General features: G+C 57.3%; 4 protein-coding genes and 1 pseudogene across 4 annotated transcripts, besides 2 other annotated features; all 5 read left to right on the plus strand.

Moving 5' to 3' along the window:
- Positions 1 to 876: 876 nt before the first annotated feature.
- LPMP_340890 (hypothetical protein) lies at positions 877 to 3,282 on the plus strand (the record flags this gene model as incomplete). Its single annotated transcript, XM_010704213.1, has 1 exon — positions 877 to 3,282. One exon carries the CDS (start codon positions 877 to 879, stop codon positions 3,280 to 3,282), a length of 2,406 nt encoding a protein of 801 aa, XP_010702515.1.
- Positions 3,283 to 4,521: 1,239 nt separating this feature from the next.
- Positions 4,522 to 5,550, plus strand: LPMP_340900 (annotated as a pseudogene).
- Positions 5,551 to 5,983: 433 nt separating this feature from the next.
- Positions 5,984 to 6,460: a repeat region.
- A 2,504-nt stretch (positions 6,461 to 8,964) lies between these two features.
- Positions 8,965 to 11,517, plus strand: LPMP_340910 (hypothetical protein; the record flags this gene model as incomplete). Its single annotated transcript, XM_010704214.1, has 1 exon — positions 8,965 to 11,517. The coding sequence occupies one exon, from the start codon at positions 8,965 to 8,967 to the stop codon at positions 11,515 to 11,517; it is 2,553 nt and encodes an 850-aa protein (XP_010702516.1).
- A 1,061-nt stretch (positions 11,518 to 12,578) lies between these two features.
- Positions 12,579 to 13,583, plus strand: LPMP_340920 (casein kinase I, putative; the record flags this gene model as incomplete). Its single annotated transcript, XM_010704215.1, has 1 exon — positions 12,579 to 13,583. One exon carries the CDS (start codon positions 12,579 to 12,581, stop codon positions 13,581 to 13,583), a length of 1,005 nt encoding a protein of 334 aa, XP_010702517.1.
- Positions 13,584 to 14,561: 978 nt separating this feature from the next.
- Positions 14,562 to 14,894: a repeat region.
- Positions 14,895 to 15,838: 944 nt separating this feature from the next.
- On the plus strand, positions 15,839 to 16,903 carry LPMP_340930 (casein kinase, putative; the record flags this gene model as incomplete). Its single annotated transcript, XM_010704216.1, has 1 exon — positions 15,839 to 16,903. The coding sequence occupies one exon, from the start codon at positions 15,839 to 15,841 to the stop codon at positions 16,901 to 16,903; it is 1,065 nt and encodes a 354-aa protein (XP_010702518.1).
- Between the last annotated feature and the right edge of the window lie 2,083 nt (positions 16,904 to 18,986).

Consider the following 18,986-nt stretch of genomic DNA (forward strand, 5'->3'; position numbering starts at 1 on the left):
TGTCCTTCCGTGTTTTTTGTCTCTCTCTAACTATGTGGTGGCTTGTTTTTCCCCGTATCTATTCTCCTCGTCATCGCTGCTCCTCCACATCCCCCCACCCCTCCTTCTCCGCCACCCCCTCTCCCCTCCCTCCCCTTGCGCACACAGTCTTCCAACAGGAACCAACCGAAAGGATAGCGCTTGAGGACGAGACAAAGTGCTCCTTGTGGCAGCAGCTGTAGAAGCATGAGAAAAGGGGCAGAAATTGTCACTGGAGTATGACATAGGAGTGGGATTCGTGAGGAGGCGGTAGAAGGACTCTTGAAGGTGGGAGAAAGAAAGGGGCTCATTGGTTGCCGTGCAGCGCTGTGAGAGGACGGAGCTCTTTAGGTGTGCTCCTCTTTGCCCAGGGTCGCACCTTCGCACGCTCCCGTTCTTGCACGCAAGATCGCATACACATGCACAGATAAGCAAACGTGCTATCGTGCTCAGCGACAGGTATGCGTTTCACAGAGTACTATTCCCTCTACTGCATTGCTCGGTCATTTTCTCTCGTGCTTCTGCACTCCTCCCCCTCCCTTCCCTCTCTCCCCTCCTCCACATCGCGCTACTCGACACTATGCCCATCGCAGCCCTTCACCGCTCACATGCCTGCAGGCCTCTCTGCTCCCTTTTTTTTCTCCCTTCTCCGTCGCCTACGCGTTACGCAGTATCCCCGCCTTCAAGAACACCTCCTTCCTGTCTACCCCCCCCCTTTCATTCCAGAATTATTGAGGGGAAGGGCTTAGTCGTCGTTGGTGGGGTTGTGGCCGCACAGGAGGTGAGCAGGGACAGGTGTCTTTCCCCCCTCCCCCGCCTACCCTTTCTTTGTCTTTTTCATTGAACCAAGGCCCCGCAATGCTGACCCGATCGCTGCCACTGCTCCGCCGCCGCGGCACGGGCCACGTTGTGAAGTACCTGGAGGGAGTTCCCACCCCTACAAAGCTCATTGACCACCTCGCCGGCGCCAACCTGCATGCATCCGCTGAGTTGCCCTTCTTTACTACCGTGCCGCGCTACATAGACGCGCAGCTGGAGCAGCGGCTTTCTCGCCTCTACTTTCACCATCTTCTGTACCCCGCTGGAGGAGCTCGACTGCCTTATCAAGCAGTTGTCGTGCGCGGAGCACGTGCGGTGCGCGCCTCAGTCACGCACCTGCTTTGGGCGAAGAAGGCGACGAGTGGAGTGCCGCATCAGCCAGATCACCAGCAAAGGCTTGCAGCAGTCCCTGCCCCTGCGGTGCGCCGACCAAACCCGCTTGCCGTTCCAGACTCCCAGCTCGGCTCATCAAGCCCTGCGCCGTCGTCGTCTGCCGCAGGAAAGATGCCCATCATGAGCTGCAGCGCGACAATCCCCACCGAGGACGTTCCAGCTGCGGCATCGTGGGCTCGAGTGGACCCTGCGAAGCGGCCTTACTTTTCCGCTGGCATTTCAAGCAATCATGAGCACCGCCACAGGTCTCACAGTCCTCCAGAAGACATGAAGCTGTCGGCGAGGACAGTAGTAGACACGACTTTGGCTCCGCTGAGAGGGGTTCTGGAGCACTTCTGGAATGAATCGAAGACGACCTGGAACTCGTCGAGTCAAGTTGCCGCGAGTGGGCTGCCCTCCGCCTCTCTCCCAGCTGAACACAAGATGGCAGAGCGTGTGCAACAGCTGCTTGTGCATCCGGCAGCTGGACTCCTGTGGATGCCAACCTCTTCGTCCCTGTCAAACCCTCCGGTTAGCTGTGAAGGAAGCGGGGGTACTTCTAGCAGCGTTCCTGACAATTCAGAGCAGCGCTACTGGGCAGAGCTGATGGCGCACGTACAGGAGAGAGTAGCAGCGATGACGATGCGTGGTGGTGGTGGTGATGCGAAATCCCCTGCAGACGTGCGTACGTTCTTGTATGTACAGACACGCCTTCCTCCATCCGCGACGGTAGTGCTTCCGTTAGCGCAGGTGCGCGATCACGTCCACGACAGCAAGCAGACAATGGATAACTTCAGCCTGCACAATGATGCAAGCGAAGGTATGGTTTGCCGGATTGCTGGTGGCCTAGAACCAGTGGTGCCGTTTGCTGTGGGCCGCCCACTGGTGCCGGTGACGGCCAACGACGCTACCGCCTCGCTGTCGGACCGCATCTTTGCCCACGTGACGTGCCTGACGCGACTCAACATGCGCGTGTCGTCAGCGCCGTTGGCAAAGACTCCAGCTGTGGCAGCAGCAAATGGTGACCCCCGTGCCACAGTCGAGTCGCAAGCAGCGAACATGCCATGCAGTACGCATCCAGTCAAAGAAACGGTGCCCCACTCGCGTGACAGCGCCCCCACCTCCGCGGAGCCGTGGTGCTTGGGCGGTGTTAGGCTGGACCTCATGACACCTCTGCATATCCGCACCGTTGCGGAGCGCCACCCAACGAAGCCCTCGGTGCACACGCGCGGGCGCCTGATGGCACAAGCTCAGAATGGCACCTCCACGGTGAAGGCAACAACGGGCAGTGCCGATACCGGCCGGTACGTTATCGGTCGAACGGATGCAGAAACGTACGTGCTCCCACAGCGCGAGCTGCTGCTAACGCTTCACGTGCCCACTCACACAGAAGACATGTGTGCCGCGCAAAATGTGGAACGACTGCGCCGGCAGGTGAAGATAGGCCGCGCAAGCCCTGCAGCGATGTCCGCGGCGTGGCCAACGGAGCAGGCACGACTCACGTCTTCGCGCCGCGCAGCGGGGCAGTACGCCAATACAATGAGCGCAAACGAGACAGGCGTGCATAGTGCAAGCGTGACGCCGCAAGCGGCTACAGCACCCCTTGTGACGCCTCCGTTGGCGCCGCTGCTGGTATCCCGCACCAGCTACGAGGTGCGCGCACTGCCAGGCGACGTCGTGTACATTCCACGTGGGTGGGGATTCGACGTGCAGCGCATTGTTGGCACAGCCACCATCCACAACGGCAGCTGCGGTGGTGGTGGTCCTGGCAAGGCCCAGGTGGACTTCTGTGATCACCGCACCGTTGCGGGGCATAACGGAGCGGGGCGTGGCTGCCGGTCGGCTGCGCCGTCTAACTGCCACGAACCCGCTGAAGCAGCGCCTCGCGTGTCGCCGGCAGCATCGGTGCAGCTCACCTCTGTCGAGGTGGACGCCTTGTGTCTTCACTATCAGCCATACCCCGAGCTGACAGAGGCGCAGGCGGCCGTCTACGTCGCGGCGAACTACGTGCATGGTGGCGTTAACGAGTTCTACGAACACGGCGGCAACCGCGTTTATCGTTCGTATCGTTGAAAAGGTGCGGTACCGTGACAGAGGTACTGGTGAGGAACGCAGTCTAGGGGCCTCTGCTAGCTGAGCAGAAACTTTCATATGATCACTATCCCCTCCCTCCTCGCCGATCCCCCATGTCTTCGAGCTTTGGGTTAAGAATGACTGTCACGTTAACGCAGCTCCATCTTGATGTGAGATGAAAGGGATTCAGTAGGTGCATCTGATATTCCTCCCTCCTGTTTCCCCACCACCACCACCACCTATCCACACACCTCGCTTCCTGTTCGGACTACGCTGGTGATGGCTGTGGGCGTGGCTGTTGCTTGTTACCCCACCCTACTCCTTACAGTTCTCAGTGGTTTTCAGTGTTTACTCTTCTCCGCATCACCACTGTTGTTCTTCGCTTCCTAAAGCACATCTGAAGGGTGCGCATGCCTTAGTCGTTGGGTTGTTGCACTCTTCTCTGCTCCTCACACGCAGCGAGAGAGAGACAAAAAAAACGTGACAGTGACAGCCTGCTGAGCTTCTCATCATCTCCTTAAGTCAACGGAGTCGCCTGCATCAGCTTGTCTCGCACTGCCTCTTGCATTTGGTTGTGGCACGCGCACAAAAGGGGAAAGAATACGCGAAGAAGACACAGTGATGGCGGCGGTGTGACTTCCGTGTAGATGTGTGCGCCGAGGTCGTTGTTACCCTGTCCATGTAGGGAAACAAGAACGAGACAGGCGCATCGCTGACTTCACATCACCGTTTTCCTGTGGCACATGCGCTTTTCATGAGCATCGCCCCCTCCTCCTCGTCCTGCTCTATTACCCCTTTATGTGAACGTATTGCATTCACTCCCGTTTGGTCGTCCTCCTCCCTTTCCCTAGGCGCGTCTGTGCACACTTAACGCCGCTGGCTTGCCCGATCGTAGTCACCTACACTACCCCCTTTGACAGTTTTCCGTTTCCTTGTTCTCTTTGTTGGGATCTCCCATTATTTCCTGCTCTTTTCATGCCCTTGCGTTCAATCCCCTTCTTGGTTTTTCCGCGCCTTGTACAGCTTCGCTCGCCCGCGAAGCACTTCTCTGCTCTCTATCGCTCCTCCGTAACCATTAGATTCAGCATCAAAGTCGAGCCCTACGGCTACGACAAGCTCGTGTAGCTGGAGACCGATGCTCTCAAAGTGGGTCTCATCAACGATGCCGCCTCCGTCGCCTCCATCCAGGTGTACTAACCCGCCAGTAACAAGTGGATCGAGGTCAACTGCGGCTACCCGATGAACTCCGAGGAGGCTTGCGCCGACCCGGACTACATGGACACCACTGTCGGCCCCTGCGCCGTTCGTGTCGCTGGCGGCGCGTTCACACTGGACGGCGTCAAGCACTACACGTAGAAGAACCGCGGTGAGAACACCTGCCACTGCGGTGACGACGCATACAACAAGAAGCACTGGAGTATGAAGCTGATCGAGACCGCCAACGTGATCGGTATCCGCTTCGAATGCGCAAGCCCACACATGGAGAGCGGATTCCCTGGCAAGGTGAGTAATTATTGCACCTTCACAATCGAGCGTAGCGAGCCTAACGCCCTCAAGACCGCCTACGACTCCTACATTACTGACAATAGCCCTTGCAATGCCTCTCCCATCGGCGTGTTTAGTCACACCTCCTTCAACCTGAACGGCATTCCCGACCAGCAGGACGGTAAGAACTGGGTGCAGCCGGAGTGCATGCGCAGCCACTGGCTCCGCGTGTACCGGCCAGCTATGTTGCCGAGGCGAATCGCGCCTCCATCCCAACTGACGAGTTTCTGCCGGTTGAGGGAACTGGTCTCGCCTACCGCAAGGGACGCGTGATCGGGGACTACATTGACGACGTGGCGCTGCTCGACCGCGACCCGTGCGGCTACGACCACCCCCTCGCCATCGATGGCTGGGAGAAGGGCAAGTTGATGCTGCATGCCGAGGCGAAGAGCCCGGCCACAAACATCTGCATGAAGGTGTACTCGACCTTCCCATGCATGTGGGTGTACACAGCCAACAACAAGCCACTGCCGGCGAGCGGCGGTCCGGGACAGCGGTACGCGCGTTGGACTGGTATGGGACTCGAGCCACAGTACCTCCCTGACAGCGCGAACCACTACCCCAAGTACCCGCCGTGCATTGTGCGTCGTGGCGAGAACCGCTTCACCGAGGTCATACTCAACGAGTTCACTGTCAGTGGCAGCTCCAAGGTGTGAGTTGGCATCAAAAGGAGCGGTGCGTCTCGGTTCTCTTCTCTCCGCACCCCCCCCACGCACGCAGTGACATGGTCGCGCATCGAGACAGACGCAAGTAGGGTGTGGCATGCGCGCCTGTAGTCGAAGGTGGCACCGTGTCTGTGTAGCTCGTTAGCCCTCTGTAGCTATATCTGTCTGCGTGTGTGTGTGGGTGTGGGTGTGGGTGTGTGTACGCGTGTGTCCGACTGTTGCTCGTATGAGCGGGGGGGAGGGACGACGGAGCAGAGCGATGTCCATGTCCTTGCCGCTATTCTTACCATGTTGTCGTTGCCTATGCGCGTGTGTATTGGGGTTTCTGTTTTACTACTTTTATATGTTTGTCATGCCAACTAAATACGCCCTCTCCCTTCCCTCACACACAAAACGTTGTAACTCCCCCCCCCTCCCACACACACACACTTCCGCCCACCCTCTCTCGCGCCTCTCGCATACACTCTTTGCTACGCTTGCCTCACTGCGTTGCCGCCCTAGTAACGGTGGGGCACGTCCCAGCGTTGGCATCGCCGTGTCCAGTACCCCTCACTCGGTGTAGGAAAGCCAGACGGCCCCCACCCATTCCTGTCACACACCGAACCGCCTCTGGTGGTGACAGGGTCAAGCACCTAGAGCGTGGGGGAGTCCGAGCGACCTGCGGCAGTGGGCACGCTTGCACCACCCATGTGGCGCGCAGAGTGTCCGCGTGACTCGAGCGTATCCCACCCGGCCCCCGCTGCCCACGGGTGTGGGGAGCCAGAGCCCCACCCCGAGGGACACACCAGGTGGCGACCGGCAGGACGGGCGCGGCGGTGAGGCGACCCGCGGGGCGGGGGAGGGGAGAGAGCAGCGTTTGGGGCAGGGGGGGCATGCTCCGATGACCGAGTCGGCGCACTGCTGTACCGCGTGTCTAGCGCTGCGCCGCCCCACGCGATGGGGCTTGTGAGGGGCGAGGCCGGGGGTCGGAGGGGGGGAGGGGGGGAGCTGGGCTCGTGTGTTGCCTGACAGCGAGTGAACACGTTAAAAAAAAAAAGGCTGCTCACTGTGCGATACGACTCTGTCGATCACGCGCCCCCCCTCCCCCCCCCCTTATATCCTCGGCGCACCTCCTCGCCTTTCTAGCGCTTGACTCCTCACAGTTTATTTCTTTGAATGACCGCACCGCGGTAGCGGGACAAAGTCGATTCCGTCTGTGCCTTTTTTGTAGATGGAAAAAAAAAGAGTGCGATCTGCAGTGTGTGCACAAACATGCGCATAGAAACGCATGCGGAACAGCCCTTCGCTCGAAGGAGTGCAGATAGAGAACGGATTGAGAGGGGCGAAGAGATGTAACAGTGCGGAAGCGTAGCACAGAGAAGCAGCTGAGCAAATAAGAGCCAACCCAACCTGTACACTCCGTCAAGTACTAGAAAGGGAGAAGCGAACAAGAAGATAACGCACTTCAGAGGAGGGTTGTTCGTCAGGTTGTTGCGCTGTGTCTGCCTCCCCCACCTCCTCTTTTCTTTTTGAATCCGTGTCTACGTGCATAGGTGTATGAATGTATCTCACCCCACTGTACTCGAAAGGAACACGCGATGACCGCTGGAGCTGCCACCACTACGCTGGCACTCTCCCTCCCCCTCCCTTTTTCATGGCTTGTGCCACTTGTATTTTTTTTCATCTCACATCACCGACACCTTTTGTTCTGATTTTTTCTTTTCTTCTCCTCCTCTGCCACGAGAGCCACCATCTTGGGCCTTTTTTTTGGCTAAGCTTGCGCGTGCGTATATCAGTGGGCGGTTGCGAAAGCTACTCAGTCTTTGCATGTCAACGCGCTTCTTCCTGCGAACTCGCCCTCTGTCCGCCTCTCTCGCTCCCTCTCCTTTTCATCTCGTTGCGAAGTGGTGTGGGAAATCGAAGAGAAGGCCGACGCTTCAAAGACTGCGGTTGGCACAAGAGATGTACTGTGAGAGGGTGAGTGGGTGGGTGGGCCTCACTGGAACGCGCATCGGTGTTGCAGTATATCTGCCTACTGCGATGCCCTATGTGACTGACATCTCCCCTCCGTCTTTATACACACACACTCAAGGCACTGATCTGTCTCGCTACTCATTGGAGCAATTCCTTTCGCGTGTACTGTTATACCAGGCCCTCCTCCATCTAGCGGGTTCTTTGTTGTTGTTTATGTGTTTTGTTTCTTCGTCGGGTGCCCGCGAGCAGACAATTTCGATCGTTTCTCTCTCACCTTTCACTACTCCCTTATCAGGTGCCGTGCACGCCCTGCGCAGTGGCATTTAGTCTCCCGCCGTACACGGGTGTGTGGGCGTGTGTACGACATACTCGCGTGCGAGTGAGGAGTGGAGAGTGACTTAGCGACCCCCATCAAAAGGCCTTCAAAGCAGAAAACGTTAAGCATCGTTGTATGCCCATGTATGTGTGCTAGTTTGAGTGTCGTTCTCCCCCCTTGCGGCTACTTTTCTTTTCCTCATTGAGCGTGGGGCTCCTACCAGTTGCGTGCGCCATACACTCGTCTGTGACTGCTCCGCTGCGAGTCGATGTCGATGCGCTCGTCGGTGCGCTCACGTGGACATTGGTCAGTGACTACCTCACCCCCACCCACACACACCCTCTCCTCCTCTCACTTTTCGCAGCGCTTCCGCCACGCTGACCTCACGCATCTCCACGTCCGCTGCCACACCCTCCCCCTCCTTTGCTTTTGCCGCTGTGAGCACGTTGAGGGAGTTCTCATGCCGACATCGGAAAGATGGAAAAAATAAAAAAAACACTGGCGCACACGAGCAAATTTTCTTCTCTGTTTTGCTGGGCGAACAGAGAAGAAAATTCGCCCGTTGCGGTATTTCAAACATAGCTGCAGGCTTCTCTCTGCAAGAGAGAGAGAGAGGGAGGGAAGGAGCTTCACTTATCTTGTCATATCGAAAGCTTCTTTCTCCCTAGTCTGAAATGCACACTTCATGTTCAGTCTTGCTTATCCTCGGCTGCCGCACCGACTCGCGTGGATGCACCTGTCTTCCTCACAGCTCCCTCATTGCCTTTTTTTCTTTTCAAGCTCGTTCTTCGTCTTGCCCTCTCCCTTGCTGGTGTCCTTCATGATACTTCGGCGCCTGCTCTACACCCCCGCCTAGACATACACGTGCACGTACACATCCGTCGCCTCACACGCGCACATTAGTGCTCCCTTTTTATTCGCCCTCCCCCCTCTCCTTTTTTTTCTTGCCTTTTGCCGACACCAGGACAGATTATTCACTGCGCGCACCTCCCCCACCCACCCACTCACCCTCTCTACTCTCCTCTCTCTCTCTCTCTCGCCGATAGTAGCCGCGTGTGTGTATATCTGTGAGTGCCTGTTTGTTTGTCAGAGAAGGAGAGCAAGCAAGCAGTAAAGCCCATCAACACTGTCGCTTCAACTCCCGCTATCTCCCTGTGAGCACCACTTTCTGGAGGTGGAAGAAAAATAAAAAAAGGCCTCGACATGCTTCACAAATACGACAAAATTGAAGACGCCATGGCGGCGTGCGTCGCCCTCGAGTACCCGCTCATCGTTACACTGCACGACAAGCTGCCCACCTTTCTCAACAATGCAGAAGAGGCGACCCGCGGCAGCGGTACCAGTGGTGTAGCGGGTGGACGCAGTCCTGCATGCTCAACGTTCCCCTTTCTCCCTGCGTGGCACAACACGGTCATGACTCAGTCCAGCAGCAGCTTCTTCGCCGATGCTTCCGACTCGTGCGAAGCGTCGCACACAGCGCCCGACCTGGCCGCGGCTACGGCTAACTCCTCCCTCGGCTACCTCATGAGGCCAGCGAACCTGACGGCAGCAGCCGCGGCGAACGCGTCAATGATGGCGCAGGCAATCGCAGATGGCGAAGAGCTCGCTCTTGTGCCGGACTTTCCGTTAGGCAGCGTACAAGGTGGGGCAGCACAGCGCGAGGCGCTGCTCGTCACCTTCCTCGAGAGCCGCCTCGGCTCAGTGACGTTGTTACACCTCATCGAGGCAGGGACTCCGGATTACGCTGCCTTCTCGACTGCTGTGCCGGCCGCTCCCGGCACTCCTGGCGCTGCACTGCCGCGTGTGCACATCTTCTTCCCTCCGGCTGCCGGCATGACGCCAGTGGTGCTGAGTGGGAGCTTGCTGACTCCACAAAGCGTGTACAACTGCGTGCAGATAGGTCTGCTGAAGCCCAAAATGCACGCCTCCCCAGCGACGCCCTCAGGCAGCCCTGATGTGCTTCTCTCTTTCTTCTCAGCCACCGTGTCTGCTATGAACCGCGAGTACCTGCGCGCTCGTCAGCGGGCGAATCCTGCCTTATCCACCTCTGACTTAAGCGCCGCCCCGCTACTTCAGCAGCGCCACAGCGACCCCTCAACCACGACGAGGACAGCTGTAGATGGCCAACAACCCGCCACGACCACACCGATCGGGGCGGCACCGGCGCAGCGCACAAAAGGGGTGAGCAATGTGGACGCATTAGAAGCAGCTCACTTGATTAGCATTGCAGGGCTTCCTATGTCCTTCACCACCTCTCCGATGTCAATCGCACCACACAAGACGATTCTTACCACCCCGAGCATGACGCTGCAGACGGTGTGGCGGGTAGTGGAAAAACACCTTGAGTGGGCGCAGCGTGAGATACAACAGGCCCAGGCGGCGTCGACGTGGAACGGGGTCACCTCACCAAAACCTGGGGCAAAGTTCAGCTTTGCGATCGAACCCCCAGCGACGTCAACAGAAGCGGTCGCGATGACGGTAATGACGATGGAGGAAGCTGCCAAGGTACGTCTGCAGGACTACCCACGCAACACAGTGGTGCAGGTCCACTTCGACGGCGTTGCGCCGCCACCGCCTGCTGTACCGGCACAAGTGGCCACATCCGCCTCGCACCCTACCGAGTACGTGTGCGAGGAAGGCGTATGCCGTCGGCGAGTTCCTGAAGACATGTCGGCGCGTGCGGCGGATGCGGCAACAACGACACCACCGGCGCCAGAAGCGGAATCGGCACACACTTCATCCTCAGCTGCAGCGTCCGCGGTGCCCAGTGCAGACGTCTCTGTGAAGCTCCGCTGTTCGCTTCCCAACGGTAAGACGCTGGACTTGGCGCCGCTGGACCCATCCGTGGCCACCCTCCGTGCTGACGTTCGACCTGCCGTGGCAAACGCTCTGGGCTATGACAACTTCGTGTTTGTGGGCGCCTACCCACCGAGGCGGTACAGCACAGAGACCGATGAGCTGCGGCCGCTGAAGGAGGTGGAGCTCGGTCGATCCAGCGCCCTGCGCGTTGTGTCTCTCGACGGCCCTGCATCACCCGATGCATCAAGCAAAGGGGCACAGCAGCAGCACCAGGAAGGACACACACGGCCGATGCTCTTCAGCGCTGCCTCTTCTCTGATGGCCATGTTTGCTGGTGCTCGTGGCAGCCAAGATGGCGCACCAGCAGCAGCAACCTCTTCACCCCCCGCCTCACGTCAGCCGCAGCGACAACATTGTACGTACAATTCGATGGCCGAGATGCTGGCAGCGAACGAAGAAGCAGAGCGGCAGACAGCAATGGAACGCTTTCGGCAAGAACAACAGCGACAGCCACCCGGATCGTCGTCTTCGTCGCGCCATCAGTCGGACTCTGAGCAACGAGCACAGGGCAAGAAGTCCAACCGCTACTTTGGCGGCGGCTCCACCGAGTTTATCGCCGAGAATGGGGACAACGAAGCCGGAAATGACAACGAGGGCAGGCGTGCCACAATGGAGGCCTTGACACCCGAGCAGCAAGAAGCCTTCCTGTGTGAGCAACTGCGGCAGATCGTGAATCGACATCGGCGGCAGTCCGGAAAAGCAGGCGATGAGGACGAAGAGGACGCCGAGGAAGGAGAGCAGGGGAGGGGGGAGGGTCATCGTGCCTTTCAGGGCCCAGGGCGACGCTTGGCTGGGGACGCTCCATCTGCGAGCGATGGCTCTTCGAAGGCTGCCTCTCCTCACTCCCCGTCACCATCCGACCCGACTCTGGCGCCGGGAACCAAGAAAAATGAGTAGACAGGGAAGAAGGGGGAAGAAGTGCAGTGAACTGAAGGGGAGGGCCTTGTGCGCGTCGTTTTTTTTCCTTTGTATGCACTAGCGATTGTAGGTGTGCGTGTGTGCTCTTGAGTGAGCTCATACGTCACCGATGCTGACGGTGCTTAGTGATGGGGAGTTTGAGTCGACGCCGAGGTCTCCAGCATCTCTCTCCTTCCCCTTCCTACGTTTTTTCTCGTTGTTGTTGTTGGTCTTTTCGCCTTACAGTTGATGAACGTGGCTTGTTGGTGTGTCTCCTACTTCAGATTTTGCGTGTGCGCGCTCTCTCTCTCCCTCCCTCTCTTGTGCTCTTACCCGAAAAGTAAGCCGATAGTACCGTACCCCTTTCATCGTCGCACCCGTCCTCTCTGGCACACTTGACGAAGCGGTACGGCAAGTTTCCTCTCCTTGTGTTGGCCTGTATGCGTGCGTATGTGGGTGAATGTGTCACCTTCCCTCCCTCCTCTCGCTGCCGTCCCTCTGCATAACGGCAGCGAGAGGAGAGAGGAGGAGGGAGCAGGAAAGTGAGGGGGTGAAAAGGGAGATGAGCCAGTGACACCCCGAGGGGGAGGAAGAGAGCCAGAGTCAGCCAAGGGAAGTGGGGAACACACATGCACAAGTCAACACACGGGATGGTACGGGACGCCTGTTGACAAAATGCACACTAGTGCGTGTGCTGCGCGTGTATGTACGAGGCTGACCAAGGCCTCACGTCATCGTCGCTCGACTCTCTCTCTCTCGTCCCGCCCCCTGTCTCCCTGACTCAGTGCATCCTAGCTCTACTCTGCGCAGAACCCGCATCCCTGTAGCCCCCTAGTGTATGTGTAGGGGGGGAGGCTGCTCAACGATTCTTCGACGTGTGGCACAAGGGGCGTCTGCTGTCCTGCATTTCCCTTTCTTCCCTTCACCTCGTCCTTTTCCCATCTCCCTCCAAAAGCCCGCCGTCAACCAGGAAGAAGAGAGAGGTGACAGCTGAGAGGCACACCTGCAACCTGCAGTACAAGTCGCTACTACATATCCATCACACCCAAAGTGCCAGCACAATGATGGAATTTAAGATCAAAACGTCAAAGACGGCAAAAATACTGGAGAACTGCCTGGTGCAGGGGGGCCGCTTCCGCGTCGGCCGCCGCATCGGCGGTGGCTCCTTCGGCGAGGTATTCTTAGCCGTCGATACGCAAACTGGTGAGATGGTGGCCATCAAGACAGAGAACGCAAAGGAGATTCACTCGCAGCTCTTGACCGAATCGCGGTACTACTCCATCATGACCCAAGGCCGTGCCGCTGCGTACATGCCAACTATCTTCGGATACACCTCCGAGGGCGGCTTCAACTTGTTGACAATGGAGCTGATGGGTCCCTCGCTGGAGAATCTGCATGAACAGTGCGGCAACCGCTTTTCACTCAAGACAACGCTGATGCTGGCGGACCAGATTCTGTGGCTCATGGAGCTCGTGCACTCTCACGGCATTCTGCACCGCGACATCAAGCCCGACAATTTAGTCATGGGCACCGGAAAAAAGGACCACCACGTGTACATCATCGACTTTGGACTAGCGAGGAAGTATCGTGACCCCCGCACGAATGCCCACATCCCGTACAAGGAGGGCAAAAGTCTGACAGGCACGGCACGGTTTTGTAGCATCAACACGCACCTCGGCGTCGAGCAGAGTCGCCGTGACGACATCGAAGGCATCGCCTACATCCTCATCTACTTCCTCCGCGGCTCGCTGCCATGGCAGGGCTTAAAGTCAGTCAGGGACCACAAGTACGACATAATTGCCCAGGTGAAGATGTGCACCCCGATGGAGTCGCTCTGCAAAGGGCTGCCCATCGAGTTTGCGTCACTTGTGTGCTACTCGCGTGCGCTGCGCTTTGAGGACAAGCCTGACTACGGGTACCTCCGCGGCATGTTCCGCCGACTCTTCGAACGAGAGGGCTACCAGGAAGACTATGTCTATGACTGGAATATCCGAAAAATGCATGAGACACTCGTGGCACGGCGACACAAACACGCAGAGGAGAAACCCGGAAAGAAACTGCTTTAGCGCACGTGTGTGTTTGCGTGTATATCTGTGCTCGTTGATCGGCGTGTCGGTAAACGGGCGAAGTGTGTCAGGGTGAGAGGGATACGACGACGTGGTTGATAACTACTTCTGTAGGGAGAAGAGAGGTGTCTCACGGGTGGGCGCACAAATGTGTTGTTCTATAGACTCATCCGTGCGGATCGTACACATCATCACCCCCAGTCTCTCCCTCTCTGTCCCCTCTTACTCGACCTCTCACCCATATATAACCCGTCGTCTCCTTTCACATACACTGACACTCGTATCCCACTCGATCGAATCACGAAGGGCGTTCTATCATTCTTGCCGTGGTACTCACACGCACTCTCTCTCTCTGGCATAGCCTCGCTCTTCGCCTCATCGCCCTTCCACACGCATGCCCCTCTTCTTGCTCTCTTTCCCCCTTCTCAGTGCACTCAGGAGTGACCCAAATAAAGGTGCATGACTCCGTCGTCAAGGGAGAGTAGCTTATTACAGAACGTGCGAAGGAGGGGCGGAAGGGGGAGGTGTGAGTTGAGAAGGCGATGGAGAAGGGTGCATGGAAATGGAGCCGCGTGCAATCGGCGCGGTGACCTCGTCGTAGTAGGTCGCTGCTCACTTCATATTTTGCCCTTTTCTGTTCTTCTCTCTATATGTGCTTCGATGCACTATGTTGCTCGTGTCTGCGCGTGCGCAACGGGGTGTGCTGCTGTTGATTTGTGGGACGTCGCTCTTCTGTTTTTTTGCCGCTCTTGTCTTGGTCGGAAGGAAGCCTCGAAGTGTCATTCCCTTCATCTCGCTCTTCGGGTTCCTTCCACCCCCATTCCATCCTCTGCGGTACCTTACGGCGCAGGTACGCTGGGCTCACTCATTCATCTCCGCCTCCCCTTCCTGTCATCACTTTCCTTTGTTGCTGCCATCCCTTCTCACCTGCCCAGGATATGGGCATCTTGACGCGTCATTTTTTGTTCAAACAGTTTATTCTGTCGTAGAACACACGAGCCCAGCTCCCCCCTCCCCCCACTCGACCCCCGGCCTGCCCCTCACAAGCCCCATCGCGTGGGGCGGCGCAGCGCTAGACACGCGGTACAGCAGTGTGCCGACTCGGTCATCGGAGCATGCCCCCCCCCCTGCCCCAAACGCTGCTCTCTCCCCTCCCCCGCCCCGCGGGTCGCCTCACCGCCGCGCCCGTCCTGCCGGTCGCCACCTGGTGTGTCCCTCGGGGTGGAGCTCGGACTCCCCCACGCCCAAGGTGCTTGACCCTGTCACCATCAGGGGTGGATCGGCATTGGCAGGGGGATTGGGGGGAGGAGGACTGAGGGGTGTCCCCTGCTATCAGGGCTGTGACGTGCCATGAGGAAAGAAGAACGAAAAATACGCAAATCGAAGCACAGTAATGAGGGCAACAAACTTTCAACGCCTCCCACATCCATTTCCAATAGAAGTAAGGTGACCGTGCCACAAACGCGAGGGTAGGCTCACCACCACCAGCACTCCCACTCTCCTCCTCCTCTATTAAGTGCTTGAGTATAGTAGGGCATCGGTACTAAACGATGTCGATGACATTCGTTGCCACAACGGACTCCTTCGCCCAGATCTCTTGGCGCCTACCCCAGCTTTCCACCTCCGACTTCACGCCTTCTCGTTTCCCTCCGGCTCCTCCGCTCGCGAACCTCCCCCCTCCCTCCCTTCCCATTTCCCTTCCCAATGTGACCTCTCCACAGCAAAAGTGGTTCTCCCTTTACCCTTCCTTCTCCGTTCAGGAAAACGTCTTCTTTAACTCGTTTGTTGTCCCCTGCTGAGCTGCCCCCTTTCCCACTCCCTTTGCGTGGTCAGACACACAGGCACAAAGGTGAAGCAAAACCCCCAGGCCCGGTGGCACAGCAGCGTCCTTGTTTCCACGACAGACGTGTTCTCCCCCTCCCCCCCCCCGCCTGACATTCGCCCTTTCGTGTCGCTCTGTCTGTCTGTCCGTCTCTCTCTCTTTCTGCTTAGGCAGACGCTATACCGAGTCACAAGAGCACAGGTGCGAGAGGCACATCCCGTAGACACACGCCCACCGAGGGGACATCGTACAGGGACACTCGTTTGTTTTCTTTTTCTTACCGCAGAAAAGGGCAAGAAAATAAACTAAAAGAGAATTTTTAGAATCGCGCTTTAGCGGGCTTTTCTATCTCATTCTCTCTTGCCGGTGCGGCCATTTCAACATAGAAGTGGACAGCTGCCCACCCACCCAACACGCACCTTGCAGCTCGAACATGAACGTGGAACTGCGCGTCGGCAACCGCTACCGGATCGGTCAGAAGATCGGCTCCGGCTCATTCGGTGAGATCTTTCGTGGCACAAACATTCAGACGGGCGACCCGGTCGCCATCAAGCTTGAGCAGGTGAAGACGCGCCACCCGCAGCTCACATATGAGTCACGTTTCTATCGCATCCTCGGCAGCGGCGGCGGCGCCGTCGGCATCCCCATGATGTTCTACCACGGTGTTGAAGGTGAGTTCAACGTGATGGTCATTGAGCTGCTCGGCCCCTCGCTGGAAGACCTCTTCTCCTTTTGCGGTCGCCGCCTCTCGCTGAAGACGACGCTGATGCTGGCGGACCAGATGATCAGCCGCATCGAGTTTGTGCATAGCAAGAGCGTGCTGCACCGCGACATCAAGCCCGATAATTTTCTCATGGGCACCGGAAAAAAGGGCCACCACGTGTACATCATCGACTTTGGACTGGCGAAGAAGTATCGTGACCCCCGCACGCACGCCCACATCCCGTACAAGGAGGGCAAAAGTCTGACAGGCACGGCACGCTACTGTAGCATCAACACGCACATGGGTGTGGAGCAGGGTCGCCGTGACGACATGGAGGGCATTGGCTACATCCTCATGTACTTTCTCCGCGGCTCGCTGCCGTGGCAGGGCTTAAAGGCGCACACGAAGCAGGAGAAGTACAACCGCATTTCCGAGCGAAAGCAGACGACGCCAGTGGAGCTGCTGTGCAAGGGCTTCCCTAGTGAGTTCGCCGCCTATATGAACTACGTGCGTGCGCTGCGCTTTGAGGACAAGCCTGACTACTCGTACCTGAAGCGCATGTTCCGGGATCTCTTCGTACGTGAGGGCTACCACGTCGACTATGTCTTTGACTGGACGCTGAAACGCATTCACGAAAGTCTGCAGGAGCAGCAGTCCTTCCCGGGCGGCAGCAACGGCGGTGGCGCCGCAGGCAATGGCTCCCCAATGAATCAAAGCCCTGCACCGGGCGGCAACGGTGGTGCCCCAAACAACGTCAACAACAACCAGGAGTTGGGTGCGCCAGAGCAGCAGTAGTGAAGCACACACGATACAAGTCCTTGAAAAGGCGAAAGGGGCAAGAAGAGGGGAGGGACGAGCGATGTGGAAGAGATCAGAAAAGAACAAAACAACATTGCAGAGTGTTATGTGGATTAGATAACAGAGTAGAAGCTTCTGGTGTTTGAGCTGCGTATGACCCTCTCCTTCCTCTCCCTCTATGCATCTCTCCCCGTCGTCTTCCTCTTTTGTGTGTGTGTGTGTGTGGGTGGGTGTGGGTGTTCAACGGGGAGTGCGGCCGGTGTGCTTCTCATCCTCTCCGTAGGCATTGTGGTTCATGTCTCTCCCCAGCCCACTCCTACGTCTCTCCTCACACACGCTGTTCAGGGTTGCCTTCTCATCTCCCGTCCCCTCCGTGTTCGATTGGGCAGGCATCGATGTTTGGGTGCGGTGAGGAGAAGCCACGCGGAGAGAGAGGAATGTAGACAAGTGGCAAGACAGAGATTGAAAAGATAGCTAGACCTCTCCACACTGAGTGGAAGCAGGAGATGGGGCCTCATACCCCGCCCCCAATATATGGGCAAGCGCGAAACAAAAAAGAAGATGCAACGTCTTAAGCACATGGCGTAGCAGCGAAGAGTGAAGGTAAGCGATGAGTCCATTTTCGACTCTCTGTAGCTCATGTCTGTCCACGCATCAGCAGCACACATACGCACGTATGTGCATCTCATCTTTTCAACGTCATTTCTGCTCTCCATTTTTTTCTTCCCAGGTCTTCTTTGTCTGTGTGCGTGTGTTTGTATGTGGGTGAGAAGCTCAATATGACAGGGATGGGTTCGACGGGGCTGAGCGCTCTCTCCCTCGCGTCGCAGGTGCATTTGGTGTATGTGCGCGTCTGCGTTCGTCGCGGCTGGGGTGCACGTATTCTTTTCTGCGAGCTCTCTACCCTCTCCTCCTCCTCTGATGTGCACTTTTTTAGTCTCCCTTGTGTGTTGTGGCTGTTGTATTCGGCGTCCTTTCGCTCCCCCCCCCCACCTTTATGTTCTCTAGTCCTTCTCTTGTTGTACGAGGTGCATGCCTCTCTTTCTGGGTGTGTGTGTGGGGGGGGGGGGGGTGCGCGCGCGTGTGCGTGCGATGTTTTTCGCTTCTTTCTTCGCCCTTTCCTTCTTTGTGCCGGTACTTTGGGTTGTACCCTCTACCTCCCAATCCTTGCCGCCTCTCTCCGCGCTCTCTGAGACCACCTCCTCCTCCCTCCTTCTATGCATGCTTTGTGCGTGTGGGAGGGAAGGAGGGAGGGGCGCAGGTAGGTGAGTAACCGGTCAGCTGTGCTTCTCTTTCGTTCTCTTGTTTAGTGCGATGTTTTGCGGGTTGGTGGTGTTTTTTTTTTGCTAGTGTTTTCTCTCTGATCACCTCTCTATTTCATTTCAGCCAGTCTCTCCTTCCCACCCTCAATCCTTCTCTGCATGTTTCTGGACTCCCCTCCTCTCTCACTCTCTCCTGTCCTTTGTCTTTCATCGCCTGATTTGTCGATCTTTCCGCGTGGGCTTGTCTGTGTGTTGGGGTGCGTGTGTTCTCTTTCCATCGTTGATTTTGGGGCCTATTCACCCTGACCCTTTCTCTCTCCCTCTCTGCGTTTGTTTGTTGAGGCTCTTGTTGTCTCCTCCTCTCTTTTTTCTCTTGGACTCTCTCTCTGGTGTTGGTTTGTGCATGTCCATGCAGCGCCTTGTGCCACTCTGTGAAACACTCAGACGGCGAAACAGAGAAGAGCAAGAGAGCGTGAGCGTTGCCATCGTCACTGCTAACGCTTTTAGACGCTGTAAGTCTGCGCGCACGCGCGTTGCCCGGGGGGTGCGTCTGTGCACATCGTTGATGCCTTTCAGTTTTGTTTCGTATGTTTTCTTTTTGTTAGTGGATGTCACCCCTCTCCCCTGTCTTTTCCTCTCCTGCGCTCTCTCTCTCTCTGCTCCCACCCCACCCCACCATCCCACCCATTCAACTGGTTCGGCTGTCTCTCCCTTTTTGTTCCTTTTGTGGGCAGGGCGTGGGAAAGGAGAGGACTAGAGACTAGAGGGAGGACGACGAGATGGAAACAAGGAACGGCGGAGAATCATCGAACGCGGAA

Source organism: Leishmania panamensis, assembly GCF_000755165.1.
Source record: "Leishmania panamensis strain MHOM/PA/94/PSC-1 chromosome 34 sequence".
NCBI lineage: Eukaryota > Euglenozoa > Kinetoplastea > Trypanosomatida > Trypanosomatidae > Leishmania > Leishmania panamensis.